Source organism: Peromyscus maniculatus, chromosome 10 (genome assembly GCF_049852395.1).
Source record: "Peromyscus maniculatus bairdii isolate BWxNUB_F1_BW_parent chromosome 10, HU_Pman_BW_mat_3.1, whole genome shotgun sequence".
Lineage (NCBI taxonomy): Eukaryota > Metazoa > Chordata > Mammalia > Rodentia > Cricetidae > Peromyscus > Peromyscus maniculatus.
Genome location: NC_134861.1, coordinates 8,161,193 through 8,178,271, shown reverse-complemented (window position 1 = coordinate 8,178,271; position 17,079 = coordinate 8,161,193). Strand labels below are relative to the sequence as shown.

General features: G+C 45.5%; 1 protein-coding gene across 4 annotated transcripts in view; it reads left to right on the top strand.

The window, feature by feature from the left end:
- Window positions 1–14,164: 14,164 nt before the first annotated feature.
- The window catches only part of Nf2 (NF2, moesin-ezrin-radixin like (MERLIN) tumor suppressor), an 88,337-nt gene continuing 85,422 nt past the window's right edge, over window positions 14,165–17,079 (top strand). For all 4 annotated transcript variants that reach the window (XM_015991740.3, XM_006972955.4, XM_042285702.2 and 1 more), the window contains exon 1: window positions 14,165–14,298. In XM_015991740.3, the coding sequence (XP_015847226.1) occupies window positions 14,185–14,298 (114 nt within the window). In that variant the 5' untranslated portion in view covers window positions 14,165–14,184. The remainder of the gene's footprint in view (window positions 14,299–17,079) is intronic.

Genomic DNA, 17,079 nt, shown 5'->3' with positions numbered 1-17,079 from the left:
TCCTCCAGACTAATAGACCAAAGGGAGTAAGCGGATACCTTCAAGGACTTAGAAGTAGGTTGCACTCTGTCATTTCTACCCATCCGATTGGTTACACATTGAAGCCTGATCAGTGTGGGAGTGGGCCATACAAGAGTGTGAATACCAGCTGGGCCTCTAATCCCAGCTGTGAATACTAGCTGGGCCTCTAATGCCAGCTACAAGGAGGCTGTGTCGGGAGGATCCCAAGTGCATAGGATGTCTGGGCTACAGAGTGAGTTCAAGGCCGGCTTATACAATTTAGTGAGACCATATCTCAAACTAAAATGTTAAAAGAGGGCCGAGGATCTAGTTCATCAGTGGAACACTTGCCTAGGATACAAAGGCCCTAGGTTCATTTCCTTGTACCGAGTTTGTGAACACCAACATCCAAGAATGTCAAGGGCATATTGGAAGCTGGTTACTACCTTTAGGTTTTGCAGGAGGTCCGACTTCATGGTTTGAATCAGACTCAGTCCTCAAGCTCAGCATATCCTCCCTTTTCAGGCCTGGAGGCAGAACCCAGAGTAATAAGAATGCTAACCAGGAATTTTACCCCTAGTCCTTTCAACCTGCCTTCCACAAGCCAGCATCCCCAGCATCCCCAAGTCCTCCTGTCTCATACCCCTTCCTCTACCTTCCCATCCATCCCCTTGCTCTTAGATCTCCCTCCAGCCCACTCTAAGTCTGGGGCATCTCTCTCTCTCTCTCCTGAGTGTGTCTCCCAACCATCCCTTCCCCCTCTGCAGGGAACAGGCCCCTGCTCTCAGCTTCCCTCCCTCCCTCCCCCCCTCCTCTCTTCATTCCCTTCCCAACCCACCCTCTTAGAATCCACCTTCAGAGCTCTTTGCCAAGGCCTGCTGTCCACTCGTGGAATGAAATGAGAGGAGCCAGGGACATTGACAGATGAGCAGCATTGGGCCGAGAGGAGCAGGCAGGTTCACAAGTGTGAAATATGGACAAACCTGCCACCATCTATTCCCTGGGACAAATAGATCATCAGCGAATAGGCTGCAGAAGAGCAAAGAGACAAATTACCCAGCTGTGGCGCTGTCACCTGCTCCTTATTGATGGGCTTTTATGCTCAGGCCCAACTGCTCCCGGAGAACTGAATCCTCCAGCTCCTATGGGACCCCAAATAGGAGAGCTAGAGACTAGAAAGCGTTCATGCCTCTGCTGGGGCATGAGCCACAAGACTAAGTCCCAGCCCTTGGGTCTATGCAGATATGAATGATGCGACTTTGACATAGTACTGCATAGGCATATTAATAAAATCCAGTCTGTGTGTAAGTGATAAATAGTACCAGTGCTCCCCCAAACTTATCTCAGCTATCAAACAATTTCAAAGCGGCCGGCATGGAATGAATTATAAACTGTGTGCACAAACTATGGCCACAAGATGGCATCACCTTAGCCTGGAAATTCAAGCTCGAAGATGGGCCCTGCTGAGAAATCTGACTGTTGCCATAGTTTGTTTGGACTGTAGCAACTGCTTTTTGTGACGATTGGAGCTGTCTTCTGGCCATTGACTTAGTGTAAACTGAAGAGCGATAGCAGCATCATATGAGCACAAGCAGAGTAGGTATTGGATGTGATAAAGACACTAAGATGAAGCCAGGGAGTGGTAGTGTATGCCTTGAATCCCAGCACTCGGGAGACAGGGGCAGGTGGATCTCTGTGAGTTCGAGGCCAGCCTGGGCTACAGAGCCAGTTCCAGGACAGCCAGAGCTATGCAGAGACCCTGTCTCAAAAAAAAAAAAAAAAAAAAAAAAGAAAGAAAGAAAGAAAGAAAGAAAGAAAGAAAGAAAGAAAGAAAGAAAGAAAGAAAGAAGGAATCTGAGATGAGGACTGAGCCACCCATGTGACAAGTGGTACTATTTATCTAGAGTGTGTCCATGGACGGAAATATTACTGCAAAGACACACAGCACCATCACAGGCAAAATTGTGGTAAGGTGGTTGTATAGATTTGAGAGTGATGTGAGACCAACTTACTTTGCCTTTATATTCTTTTCTATAGAGGGAAAACAGGTCTTGGAATGCAAAGTTGTTAATTGTGAGGTTTACAGGAAGCATCCTTCTTAAATATGATTTTCCCAGGCCTCCCCAGCTACCCTAGCATAAAAATGGCTGTTGAAGCCAGGTGGTGGTGGTGCATGCCTTTAATCTCAGCACTTGTGAGTCAGAAGAAGGCAGATCTCTGTGAGTTCGAAGCCAGCTTGGTCTACAGGGTGAGTTCCAGGACAGCCAAGGCTGCACAGTGAAACTTAGTCTTGAAAAACCAAAAAAACAAAAACATTTCTGAAGCCTATTCTAGAGAGGCTCAGTCATACCAGCAGAGTTATGTTCCTACAGAAGAGATCTGGATTTTTAACCCTGGTACCATGAAATGTGGCCTTATTTGGAAATATTATTTCTTTGGAGGTTGTTTTTGTTTTGTTTTAGTTTTTTGGAGACAGGGTTTCTCTGTGTAACAGCTCTGAATGTCCTGGAATTCACTCTGTAGAACAAGCTGGCCTCGAACTCATGGAGATCTGCCTGCCTCTGACTCCCGTGTGCTGGGATTAAAGGTATTTGTTACCAACACCCGGCAGGGTTGTTTTTTAAAATGTTTAGTGTGGTGTGTGTGTGTGTGTGTGTAACACAGATGTCATGTGGACATGGATGTGCCTTGGCATGCATTTGGGGGTCAGATGACAACTTTCAGGGGTTTTCAGTTTTCTCCTTCTACCATGGGTTCTGGGGATCAAGCTCAGGTTGTCAGGTTTTTGTGTCCTGGGCTTTTGTCTGCTGAGCCATCTCCCTAGCCTGTCTGTTTGCTTGTTTGGGCTTTGTTGTTTATTTTCATCAGGATTTTCTTATTTTTAATGGTTTGTTTTTTGAAACAAGGTTTCTGTGTGTAGCCCTGGCTATCCTGAAACTTTCTCTGTAGACCAGGCTGGACTTGAACTCATAGATTATCCTGCCTCTGTCTCCTGAGTGCTGGAATTAAAGGCGTGTGGTGCTGCCGCCGCCGCCGCCGCCGCCGCCGCCACCACCACCACCAGGTTGGTTTGGATTCTCTTAAGACATAGTCTTGCCATGTAGCCTTGACTGGCCTCAAACTTATGATGCTCCTGCCTCAGCTTCCTGAGTACTCTGTAGGCATATACCATCATGCCTGGCTAGAGGTAATCAAATGATTGGGAAGCTGGTCCAGGGCATTTGACCCAAGTTTGATGCCAGCCTTCCTAGGTTACATGGTGAGTTCCAGAGCAGCCTCGGCTACAGAGTAAAACCCTGTCTCTAAAAAAGAAAAGGATGGGAGGCTAGAGAAATGGCTCAACAGTTAAGAGTTCGTACTGCTCTTCCATTGGCTGTAACTCCATGAGCTCTGACGCCACTGGCTTCCACGGGTACCCACACTTACTTGCACAGACACAGGCACATTCACTTAAAAAAAGGTTTTTTTTAAGGTAATCAAGTTAAAATGAAGTCATCAGAACGGGCCTTGTGGGGGCTTGAATGAGGATGCCCCCCATGGGATCACATGTTTGACTATTTGGTCCCCACTTGGTAGAACTGTTCAAGAAGGATGCCACTGGGGGTGGGCTTTGAGATTTTGAAAGACTTGAGCATTCCCAGGGTGTCTCTCCTTATCTTCTGCTTGTGGATTAAGGTATGAGCTCTCAGCCATTCCTGCCACTGTGCTCGGCCATCATGGACCCTAACCCTCTGAAACCCTAGGCCAATTAAATGCTTTCTTTCTTATAAATTGGCTTGCTCAATCAAAACGACTCTGAGATACCACCTTACGCCTGTCAGAATGGCTATGATCAAAAACACCAATGACAGTCAGTGTTGGAGAGGATGTGGAGCAAAGGGAACTCTCCTCCACTGTTGGTGGGAATGTAAACTTGTACAATCACTGTGGAAATCAGTATGGCGGTTTCTCAGAAAATTAGGAATCAATCTACCTCAAGACCCAGCCATACCACTCTTGGGCATATATCCAAGGAATGCTCAATCATACCACAAAGATACATGCTCAACTATGTTTATAGCAGCACTATTTGTAATAGCCAGAACCTGGAAACAACCTAGATGCCCTTCAACTGAAGAATGGATAAATAAAATGTGGTACATATACACAATGGAGTACTACTCAGCAGAGAAAAACAATGACAGCATGAAATTTGCAGGAAAATGGATAGAACTAGAAAATATCATCCTGAGTGAGGTAACCCAAACCCAGAAGGACAAACATGGTATGTACTCACTCATAAGTGGATACTAGATATAAAGCAAAGGACAATCAGACTGCAACCCACAGAACCAGGGAGGCTACATAACAGAGGGGATCCTAGGATGACTGTGGCTTAGAATAAGTTTTAGTTTTACTCAATCACTGGGCAAGCTTCACTGAAACATTTCACTATTAAGATAAGAATTTGTACTGTATCAAGCTGATAATAGGAAAAATAAATAAATAAATAAATAAATAAATAAATAAATAAATAAATAAATAAATAAATAAATAAATTGGCTTGCTCATGGTGTTTTGTCACAGTAGTAGGTGTTGTAATAAAGTGGGGGAATTTGACCAGAGGCAGACAAGTGCTGAGGGAAAATGGTGTGAGGAAATCTGAGAAGAAGCTTGGCAAGGACTGGAGATACACTGCTCCAAGCCAAGCCGCATCTGGAGCTACCAGACACTGGAAAGATGAGGACGGGTCCTTCCCCTTGTAGGCATCAGAGGAAACGCAGTCTTGATTGACTCCTCTGTCTCGGACTTACTGCGTCCAGAGTGAGACAGACAATCCCTCCCTCCCTCCTTCCTTTCTCTTGTGTTTGAATGCAAATGCATGCGAACCACATTATAGTGGAGGTCAGAGGCAACCCCGGGCGTCAGCCCTTGACTTCTACCTTGTTTGAGGCAGTGTCTCTTTGCTGTTTGGTGCTTCCGACACCAAGTATTTCTCGAGGCTCTCAGACATCCAGGGATTCTCCTCTTTGTCCCCGTGTCTCTACGGGAGCACTGGGATCACAGATCTGGGCAGTGCTGTGGCCTGACTCTTACATGGGCTGCGGGCGGCGGCGGCGGCGGCGGGATTCAAACTCAGGTCACTATGCCATAGGGTAAGTGTGTTACCCACTGGACCATTTCCCCTGCTTGAAACTTCCGCTTTTCTAGGTGACCCATTTTAGGGTGCTTTGGTAAAAGTGGCCCTAGAAAACTAATAGAGTATCAGCTTAAGACTCAAAAAGTACCAGCCTGGTGTCGTTATGCCTGTATCATGAGCCCCCCAGAGGCCACCAGGAGTCTGAGTTCTTATACAAAAGCAAAGAGCCTTTCTTCCAATCTCAAGCTTGGGCTTTCTGTCTGTTCTGACACAGTGGGTGGGGTGAATCAGGGAGAGTATCAAGCTCAGTTGAGGCAGGGTTTTTAAGGAGTGAAGGATGTGGGGCGGTAGGGGAATTCCGGATTCAGATGGGGGTTTGAACTCCTGATTGGGCAGGAACGGGGCAGCAGAAGTCTTGTCAAGCAGGGATTGGTACTGGCACTGCTGCAAGGAAATCCTTAATGTTCTGGAGCATCTAGTACTTGTCTCAGTTCTGATTGGTCCCCTGCAGGGTAGAGTTTGTGGCTTTTCCTGGTTATTGTAAGGGTGAGGTCTAGTTCTAGTATTGTTAGTTTGCAGCCTGTCATGGCTGCACTAATGTTAAGTTAGGCCTCTTCAGTATGAATGCCTATAATCTCAGCACCCAGGAGCCTGAGGCAGAAAGATCTCAAATTCAAGGTCAGCTTGTTTCAAATAGTGAGACCCTGCCTTAAAAACAAACAGCTGGGCGGTGGTGGCACATGCCTTTAATCCCAGCACTCAGAAGGCAGAGGCAGGAGGATCTCTGTGAGTTCGAGGCCAGCCTGATCTACAGAGGTGCCAGGACAGGCACCAAAACTACACAGAGAAACCCTGTCTCGAAAAACCAAAAAAACCAAATAAACAAACAAAAAACCCAAAGTATCAATATATGGAACAAAGGAACAGCAGTAAATTATGAATTAGACAGCGGCTTCCATAGACAAGGGCCTTTTCCTCCAGTAGTATGCTATCCTTAAAAAACTGTGGGCCAGAGCCAGGACAGGATAAATGGAACTAAGGGATGATTCACCTTCCAGGTAGTCAGAGCAGTACAGGAAAGGACAGGACAGGGCAAGATTCCTCCCAGTATTCAACAGCATGCAGGGGAATACATACGGATTTTCCTGTCTGAAATGTCAAGTTTTCTCATCCCAGTTGAGCAAGGGACAGTTAGATTTCTAACAATGGATGCCTACTACTGCTCTCTCACATGGAAGTTATTATCTGCAGCTTGCTTGCTCCCATCAAACTCAGTGCCTCAGTGATGGGGGTGCAAGTCTTTACCCAATCCCACCACTCTTGAGGCAGAGGCAGGCAGATGGAGGCCAGGCAGGTTTACACAGTGAGATTCTATTTCAAACAAAACAAAAACCAACTCAGTGCCTCAGAATGGCACTTAGGAAAAGCATCCCCACCACGGAAAGATCACCAGGGCCCGGTATGATAATGGGTCAGGTCACCTCCCAGATTGCTAGTAAGTAAGAACCTCCTTATGTGGCTTCTCTTTTCATGCTATCATAAAGGAAAGTGACTCGGCTCACAGAAGCACCCAGAACTGAGGGGTCGGATACTGAATTCCAGCTCAGGATGGGCTATTTGTTTAGACTCTTTCCAAAACCAAAGCGAAATCCCTGAACATTAGAAAAGAAAAGACAAAGGCACACTGAGAGACATTTGCAAATATTTAGTTGACTCTCAAAAAAAAAAGTGTCAAGGTCATAAGATGCAAGGAAAGACTGTGGAAGTATCATGGGATATAGGAGAGGAAGGAGAAATAACTAAATGCTACATTGGAACCTACATTGGATCCAGGAACAGGAGTAGAAAAATTGTTGAAATATCAATAAAGTCTTTTTTATTTTATTTTATTTTATTTTTTTTTTTTGAGACAGGGTTTTTTGAGATCCAGGACAGTGCCTGCTGTCCTGGATCTCGCTCTGTAGCCCAGGCTGGCCTCGAACTCAGAGATCCACCTGGCTCTGCTTCCCGAGTGCTGGGATTAAAGGCGTGTGCCACCACTGCCCGGCCAGGAATTCTTGAATTCCTGACACAGATTTTTTTGGTGCTGGGGATTGAACCCATGTTGTTGTGCATGCAAGTCAACACTCTACTAACTGAGCCACAGCCTCAGCTCCTGTTCATTTTTTAAAGAAAGGGTCTCACCACATAGACCAGACTGGCCTGGAACTCAGAGATCCACCTGCCTCTGCCTCCAAAAGTGGGATCTTTCTAAAGATTCTTTTTACATTTATTCTTTGACAATTTCAAACATGTAAACAATGTATTTGACCATATCTAGGACCAACTCCTCACTCCTCTCCCCAGACTTCCCCAACACATTCCCTTTCCATTCCCTTTTTGGAGACAATTTTTTGCTATGTAGTATAGGCTGGCTTCAAAGCTCCTGCCATCTTTAGTGTCTCAGCCTTTTGAGTGATAGAACAAATAGAACTACATGTGTGGACCACCAAACCTGGCTTCAGTTTTTTAAAAGACATATAAAGATTACTTTTAAAAAGGTGTAAACCACAATATGTCATTTAAAAAAAAATTCTCAGTGTCATGATTTTGGAGCTGGTTAGTGGCCTAAAGAAAAAGCCTCGTTCTGGCTAGCTCTTTTACCTTTTTTTTTTTTTTTTTTTTTTTTTTTTTTTTTTTGGTTTTTCGAGACAGGGTTTCTCTGTGTAGCTTTGCGCCTTTTCCTGGAACTCACTTGGTAGCCCAGGCTGGCCTCGAACTCACAGAGATCCTCCTGGCTCTGCCTCCCGAGTGCTGGGATTAAAGGCGTGCGCCACCACCGCCCAGCATAGCTCTTTTATCTTAAAGTAAACTATTTCTCTTTATCTAGATTTTGGCTGGGGGCTTTTTACTTTCTTTCCTTCTGTGTGTCTTACTTTCACTGCTTCCTGTGTCTGTCTGTCTGTCTGTCTGGTGGCTGCCTGGCTTCTTGTCCTGGGTGTGTCCCTCAGTCTCTCCTCCCCCGCCTTCTCTCCTCTTTTTCTTTTCTGTTTCTTTCTGAGCCAAGATTCCTCCTCCTATTTATTCTCTCTGTCTGCCAGCCCCACCTATCATTTCTTTGCTTAGCTATTGGCTGCTCAGCTTTTTATTAGACCAATCAGGTGCCTTGGGCAGGCAAGGTGAAACAGATACAACACATCTTTACATAATTAAATGCACATCCTTACCTCATTAAACAAATGTAGCATAAACAAATATAACACACCTTTACCCAGTTAAAGTAATATTCTGCACATAAACAAATGTAACATATCTTTTCATAGTTAAAATAATCCACAACAAATGACCATAATCTATTTTTAAAAAAGATTTTTTTAATTAATGTATTTTTTTAAATTTTATGTGCATTGGTGTTTTGCCTGCATGTATATCTGTGTGAGGGTGTCAGATCTTGGAGTTACAGACAGTTGTGAGCCGCCATATGGGGGCTGGGAATTGAACCTGGGTCCTCTGGAAGAGCAGTAACTGCTGAGCCGTCTCTCCCTTAAAGATATTTTATAATACAATTTTTTAAATAAAGACTTTTTAAAGAAAGATTTATTTATTTATTTATTTATTTATTTATTTATTTATTTATTATGTATACAGTGTTCTGTCTGCATGTACGTCTGCAGGCCAGAAGAGGGCACTAGATCTCGTTACAGATGGTTGTGAGCCACCATGTGGTTGCTGGGAATTGAACTCAAGACCTCTGGAAGAGCAGTCAGTGCTCTTAACCTCTGAGCCATCTCCCCAGCCCCAATTAATTTTTTTTTAATGTGTGTGGTTTTTTATTTGCACTGTTTGTGTGCCTGGGCCTGAGTGAGTGAGAAGAGGGCACTGGATCCAGGTACAGACAGTTGTGAGCCACTATATGGGTGCTGGAAAGCAAGCCTGGGTACTCTGGAAGAGCAGCCAGTGCTTTTGGGATGTTGTTACTGTTGTTTGTTTGTTTGAGACAGGGCCTCACTATGCATCCCTGGCTGTCTGGAACTTACAGTCTAGCTGGCCTCACACTTACAGATCCTCCTGTCTCCTCTTCCCAGTGCTGGGATTAAAGGCGTGCACTATCATACTTGGTACAGTCAGTGCTCTTAACTTTCTGTGTATCTCTCCAGCTCCTATGCTATTTTAAAAAAATTACTTTAAAAAAACTTTATTTATTTTATATATACAGTGTTCTGTTTGAATGTATGTCTGCAAGCCAGAAGAGGGCACCAGATCTCACCATAGATGGTTGTGAGCCACCATGTGGTCACTGGGAATTGAACTCAGGACCTCTGGGAAAAAAGCCAGTGCTTTTAACCTCTGAGTCATCTCTCCAGCCCAATATTACTTTTGTTTTTTGTTTTTCCCGAGACAGGGTTTCTCTGTGTAACTTTGCACCTTTCCTGGAACTCACTCTCTAGCAGGGGTGGGCCTTGAACTCACAGAGATCTGCCTGCCTCTGCCTCCCGAGTACTGGGATTAAAGGCATGTGCTACCACTGCCTGGCAAAGATTACTATTTTTTTTTAAAGATTTATTTTATTGGCTGAAAGACATTTAAAGAAATGCTCAACATCCTTAATCATCAGAGAAATGCAAATCAAAATGACTCTGAGATACCTCCTTACACCTGTCAGAATGGCTATGATTAAAAAACACTAATGACAGTCAATGTTGGAGAGGATATGGAGCAAAGGGAACACTCCTCCACTGTTGGTGGGAGTGCAAACTTGTACAACCACTGTGAAAATCAGTATGGCGGTTTCTCAGAAAATTAGGAATCACCCAGCCGTACCACTCTTGGGCATATACCCAAGGAATGCTCAATCATACCACAAAGATACATGCTCAACTATGTTTATAGCAGCACTATTTGTAATAGCTAGAACCTGGAAACAACCTAGATGCCCATCAACTGAAGAATGGATTAAAAAAATGTGGTACATATACACAATGGAGTACTACTCAGCAGAGAAAAACAAAGACAGAATGAAATTTGCAGGCAAATGGATGGATCTACAAAAAATCATCCTGAGTGAGGTAACCCAAACCCAGAAGGACAAACATGGTATATACTCACTCATAAGTGGATCCTAGATGTAAAGCAAAGAACAATCAGACTGCAACCCACAGATACAGGGAGGCTATATAGCAGGGGGGACCCTAGGATGACTGTGGCTTATAATAAGTTTTGGTTTTACTCAATCACTGGGCAAGTTTCACTGAAACATTTCACTATTAAGATAAGAATTTATACTGTATCAAGCTGATAATAGAAAAATAAATTAACTAATTTAAATAAATTAATAAATAAAAAAGATTTATTTTATTTATTATATAAACAGTGTTCTTTCTGCAAGGTTGCCTGTACTCCAGAAGAGGGAATCAGATCTCATTATAGATGATTGTGAGCCACCATGTGGTTACGGGGAATTGACTCATGACCTCTGAAAGAGAAGTCAGTGCTCTTAATCTCTGAGCCATCTCTCCAGCTCCCCAAAATTACTATTTTTTATTTTATTTTATGTGTGTGGGTGTTGTGACTGCATGTTTATCTATGCACCACATTTAGATGCCCTGGAACTGGAGTTACAGATGGTTAGGAGCTACAATATGTGTCAGGAATTGAACCCAGGTCCTCTGGAAGAGGAGCCTGTGCTCTTAACTACAGAGCCATCTCTTCAGCCACCTCACCCATTTTATTTTTTTAATTGTGTGTGTTGTAACCTGCATGTGAGTGCAGGTACCTGAGGAGCCCAGCAAGAAGGCATCAGATCCCCTGGAGCTGGAATTACAGGCTCTTGTGAGCTGTCCCACTTGGGTGCTGGGGATTGAACTCAGGGCCTGGGTAACAACACTAAATGCTCTTAATCACTGAGCTATCTCCAACCCCTATCATATCTATTTTCATTTCTGGCTCTCTCTTTTGAGATTCAGAACAACCTATCTTACCTGGACATCTTCCCAGGAACTTTAAATAGAGTATTTTGCAGATTAGCCCTGAGCCTAGTACCTAGGGAGTCTTCTATAAAAATGAACTATTACTGATCATCAAAGTTATATTTTAGCTCCTGCTGTGTGATCTACTTCCTTTTGCTTCTCCTTAGTGGCTTCCCCATATCACTCATTTGCTGGCAGTATCTTTGGTCCTGGGTTATTTGTTGTCTCTGCGGGAAGCCCAGGGAAGAATCCAACCTGGTTTTCTCACCAGCAGAGAAGAACTGAAGCAATAAAAATGAAGAGAATCCCACACCAAGCCCACAGTACCCTGAAGGATCACTTTGGTGGCATCTTCTCTGGTGGGTCCAGGCAACAGTTCCCGTCCCGACTGGTGCTCCCTAGGGTCACCATACAAGTATAGTTCTATATACAGCAACGATGTCTGCTGAATACTACAGAATTCCAATCATGTTATTCATGTAATGCTTTTTAAACTTTCTGTGCATACAAAAATGGGTTTCATTATGACATTGTCATACATATAAATCCTTAAATTTTGTTCCTGTTAGTCTCATTTTTTGAAGCTTTAGCAATGAGACATTAGAAGCCTCTGTAGCACACTGGTAAGAGCAGACCGAGGTCCCATTTCTATCTAGCCTTGTCTCTCTAGATCTGAGTCAAGCAGGAGACTCTATCACCTCAGTTTTTTCCTGAGCCTACGGATCAGGATATAACTCTCAGCTACTGTTCTAGCACCATGCATACCACCACGATCCCCACCATAATGGATTAAACCTCTGAAACTGTAAGCAAGCCCCCAGTTAAATGCTTTCTTTTATAATAGTTGTCTTAACCGGGCAGTGGTGGTGCACGCCTTTAATACCAGCACTCCGGAGGCAGAGGCAGGTGGATCTCTGTGAGTTCGAGGCCAGCCTGGTCTACAGAGCGAGCTCCAGTATAGTCACCAAAGCTACACAGAGAAATCCTGTCTCAAAAAATACAAACAAACAAGCAAGAGTTGTCTTGGTTATGGTGTCTCTTCACAGCAACAGGACAGTGACTGGGACATATATCTTTAAAATAAAACTCTACAACTCCCCTAGAAAGCAGAAATTCTCCTATATAACACTTGATGACATTAAGGTACAAGTACTACATGTATGTGGAAGGAAAAATCAGTAGCCATCTTGAGAGGCGCTTCCCCCTCCCCTCCTCCAAAGGTATTTGCTGACCAGTAGTTTTAGAAGTGACCAGAAGTTGAACTTATAAGGCTGGGACAATAAATCTATGTGTCCTGGACTTGGCGAAACAAGATATGGGGAGTAATGGGCTCAACTGACCAGAAGTTGACCTTGGAGGAGAGTAGGACTGGAACAATAAATCTGAATGTATATATCCTGGGTTCAACAAAAGCAGGACACAGGGAGTTAAAAAATGATGTCTCTGTAGATACCCTGAATCCTGTTAGCCATCAGTAACCTCATGCTTATAGTTCAGCCAGTAACTTCAAAGAACTACCTCACAGCCGGGCGGTGGTGGAGCACTCAGGAGGCAGAGGCAGGCGGATCTCTTAGTTCGAGGCCAGCCTGGGTTACAGAGCGAAATCCAAGACAGGCTTCAAAGCTACACAGAGAAACCCTGTCTTTAAAAAACAAAACAAAACAAAAAAACAAAACAAAAAACAAAACAAAACAAAACAAAACAAAAAAAAACAAAACTACCTCACCCCTCGCCCCCTGGTCCAATCCCAAGCTGCATGTAAACCTTTCCTCTATAAACCCCTTCAAGTGAGTGCTCGGGGCTGTTCTCCTCCACAGGTGTCGGATGTTGGATGACTGATCAAGCTTGCTGGTTTTGTTATTAAAAACCTCTGTGTGCTTGCATCGGCTAATGGCTCTGTGGTGGTCTTGCGACCTAGGCACAACATATGTACTTTGGAAAAAAATAAATAAAATGCAGAGGACAAAATGAAAATGCTTTTAATTTTCCCATCCTTTTCGATGCAGCTCATTTACATAGGATTCAACCTAGTCAGACACCTTTCGAAGGCTTTCTGCATGTGTTAAACAAGCTTCAGGTGTAAGGAAGGGCAGTCACCATCCATTTGGTAATTGTAATTCTCCTAAAGAGAAGCTGGGGGACCAGGCAGGAAAGTGGGAGCCACTTTAAGAAGCCTCTCTGCGTGTTTTTAAAGTTTGAGAAATACAGGTCAATACATGTAATTAGGTGCCAAAAAGGAATTGCGGCCGGTGTCCCAAGTACGACTTAAGCTCCGGGCCAACGCACTTCTGGAAAGGCGTCTCTGACCGCGAGGGACCTCGTGCGGGGCCGCCGGGGCCTCCACAGGTTTCCCGGGAAAGGCGCCGCCTGCGCCTTCTCAACCGGTCTTGCTAGAGTAGGCGTATTCTTTACGAACAAAAGCGTTCGGAGTGACCGCCTCCGTAGCCACTCAACGCCGAGTACAGACCCGCGCCCCTGGCTCAGTGCAACTTCCAATTGGTGGAGTGGTCCTAGAGGAGGCGGGGCGGAGAGGAAGTCCCGCTTCCTTTGGCGTTGTAGCCAATCACAGTGTCGGGGAGAGGACCGGTTAGGTTGCGTCCGTGTGTAGCGTTCTGAGCGGCCCGAGGGCGGGGCGGGGGCCCGGCGGGTCGCTGAGGAGGGGGTTGGTGGAGGCCGCTTCCCGAGGGCGCGCGGAGCCGAGCGGGTGACAGACACGCACGCGCCGCGCGCGTGCGCTCCCGACTCCTGCGCGGCCCCGCGACCCCCGTCGGGCCGCTGAGAGGCGCGCGGCGTCCGCGCCGCAGCCGTCCAGGCTTCCAGTCCAGGGGCGTCCCCGGCGTCCCCGGCCCGAGTCCTCGAGCGCCGGGCCGCGCCCGCTCCTGCCCCGCGTCCCGTCCTCGCTGCTGTCCGAGACCTGTCCCTTAACTCGGCTTTCCGCACCGAGGGCCGGGTCCTCGCGGCCCATGGTGGCCGCTGGGGACCCACGCAGCCTAAGTCCGTCCCGGGCCGGCCGGCCGGCCACCATGGTGGCCCTGAGGCCTGTGCAGCTCCTCCAGGGGGGCTAATAGACTCAGAACGCGGGCCGAGGGGTGCGAGGGCCCCAGGCCAGAACCCCCCGCCATGGCTGGAGCCATCGCCTCCCGCATGAGCTTCAGCTCGCTCAAGAGGAAGCAGCCCAAGACATTCACGGTGCGGATCGTCACCATGGACGCCGAGATGGAGTTCAACTGCGAGGTAACCGGCCGCCCAGTCCCGACGGACTAAGAGCGGAGAGCCACGGAATCCCTGGCTGTCCGTCCCGGGCGCGCGTCCCCACCCACGGGGCGGCCTCGCTGCAGTGACAGGCGAGGTGGAAGCTTGAGGGATTCGGTATCTGCCCTTCTCTGGGCAAGGGTGGAGATGGTCAAGAACCGGAAAGGACTATCTAGGCCCAGAGCACAAGTTAAAGCTAGTTGTTGTTGCCGGGGTTTTTTTTTGTTGTTGTTGTTTGTTTAAAAAACAAACAAACAAACAAACAAACACCAAAAACGTGGGTCTCTTGGTTTTGGCCTTCTTGAAGGTTATTTTCATTCATTTGTTTTTGGAAAAAACTGGAATCTCCCGTAGTAGTAACGAACTGGTTTACGGTGTGTAGGGCTTGCGCTTAAAATTCCAGGAAGTTTTTCATTAGGTACTATTATGTACGTTAGGTCTAAAAATTTACATCTAGTGTTGTTGAAAGTTTGTACTTTTTCCAGTTCCAAACTTTAAAGTTCCTAGGGAAAACTCTTTGAGGAAAGAGTAACTTAGATTTACTTTCCATAGTTTCTAACATGGTGATAATAGCTATCATTTGTTGAAAACGTGTGTGTGTGTGTGTGTGTGTGTGTGTGTGTGTGTGCACGTGCGCATGCTATGCAAGCACTCCATCACTGGGTTATATCCACAGCCCTGAGCACTTTCCAAGTGTCAGACGTTTATACATTTAACTCTCGAAAAACAAAACAACAACCAAAAACTAGTTGGGTAGGTACCCGTGTCGCTGCAATATATTTGATCTGGTTTCCTGGCCTATTGCGTCTAAAACCTCCCAAGTAGTGAGTGTCTTCTTGTGTGCTAATGAGTTAGCTGTTGTTGCCAGGCTTCAGTTTTTAGGATTCAGCCTGGTTGCCAGGAAGGCATCCTTAGGTTGGGACTTCTCAATTCTTCTCTCAAGCTGGGACTGATGGTTAAATTGATCACTAAAGGCCAATGATTTAATCAATAATGCCTATATAATTAAGCCTCCATAAACTCCCAAAAGGATGGGCTTTAGAGAGCTTCCAGCTGAACATGTTCGCTAGGAGTGGCATACAAGCTCAGCACCCTTCCCCACACGCCTTACCTTAGGCTTTAAAAAAGATCTTGTGGGGCTAGAGAGATGGCTCAGAGGTTAAGAGCACTGACTGCTCTTCCCGAGGTCCCGAGTTCAATTCCCAGCACCCACATGGTGCCTCATAACCATCTGTAATGAGATTTGGCGCCCTCTTCTGTGTACATAATAAATAAATAAATAAATTGAAAAAAAAATACCTATGAGATTTAACATTCCAAGAAGAGTGTGTCAGAATTGAATTGAATTAAAGGATCGTCAACTGGTATCTGATGGAAGAAAGAATTGTTTGATTGGTTGATGTTGCCAACATCTTGGTGAAAGATTTTTGTCAGCACACACCTGTAAACCCAGCTGACACCTGTAAACCCAGTGCTTAGGAGCCTGAGCCAGAGAATTGTGAGAGCTCAAGGTCAGCCTGGGCTACTGAATGTGGCAAAAGCCTCTATAAGGGGTGGTGGTGATGCCTTGGGAGGCAGCAGCAGGAGGGTCTCTGTGAGTTTGAGGCCAGCCTGATCTACAAAGCAAGTCCAGAAAAGCCAGGGCTACACAGAGAAACCCTGGCTCAAAAAACCAAGACTAGAAAAAAAAAAAGGTAGAAAAAAACCTTTAATTTTTCCTTCTTACATATGAAAAGTGCCTCAAGATTTTGAACTTCCGACTAAGCTTTTAGCCAGGATGATACTTTAAGCATTTTATTGTTTGCTCCCCAGAGTGTTGCCAGCAGCATTGGTGAGCGTGACAGTAGATCAGGGGTTACCAGATTGTTTCTACTCAGAACTGTATAGTTCATCATTTCAGCGTTACAGGTCCTCGGGACCCTGTCGGCACCGACTGCTCAGCTCTTCAGCTTTGCTTTTAGATAGGACTGAATTAAGCATGACAGTACCAGGTGCTCCCCTGACATAGTCCACTCCAAAGCTGGTGAAGATTCTTTTGAAAACAAGCTTTGGTAATAGTTGTAAGGGTGAACAGCAAGTGTTACAACAAGATAGCAATGAAAATTGAATAAGGTGAGAAGCAGTAGTTTGAATCAAGACTGTCAATGCTTCTTCCCCCCTTCGGATGAGTTAGATACATTCCACTCCTTGTTGCTGAGGCTGCGTTCTAGGAAGGTGGGGCCTCCTTTTTCTACTCAATTCCTACCTGTGGATCAGGGTGTGGCGTACTGAGATGATTTAGGACCGGACCGCTTTTGCCCCAAGTTTGACTTGTGAGGCGGTTATTGACCTCAGGAAAGGCAAGTTGAAACCTCAACCTACTGTGTGTTTTTCCACCGAATACTCCATCCTGGAATTGGGGAAGGGGACATCTCAGAGAAAAGCTTACCATTTTCACCATTGCCCGTTTCTAGAATCCTGGCTCAGAGATTTTTGCCCGAGGAATGGAGAGGAGCAGGACTTAAAACAGAGTTGTTGACTAGGGGTATAGCTCTGATAAAGCATGTGCATGCAGGTGACCCCAAGATTCAACCCCTAGCACCAAACCCCCCAGACAAACAAAACCCAGACTGTCCTGATCTTACCCCAAAGGAAATAACTTCACCTGAAACACAGCAGGAAAGTTCATGCCTGAAAGTAGTCTTGAGAATACTTGTTTTAGCAAGAGAAGATTGGATTTTATGAAGATACAGCCTAGACTGTATGTTTTCCAGTTTTCAAGAA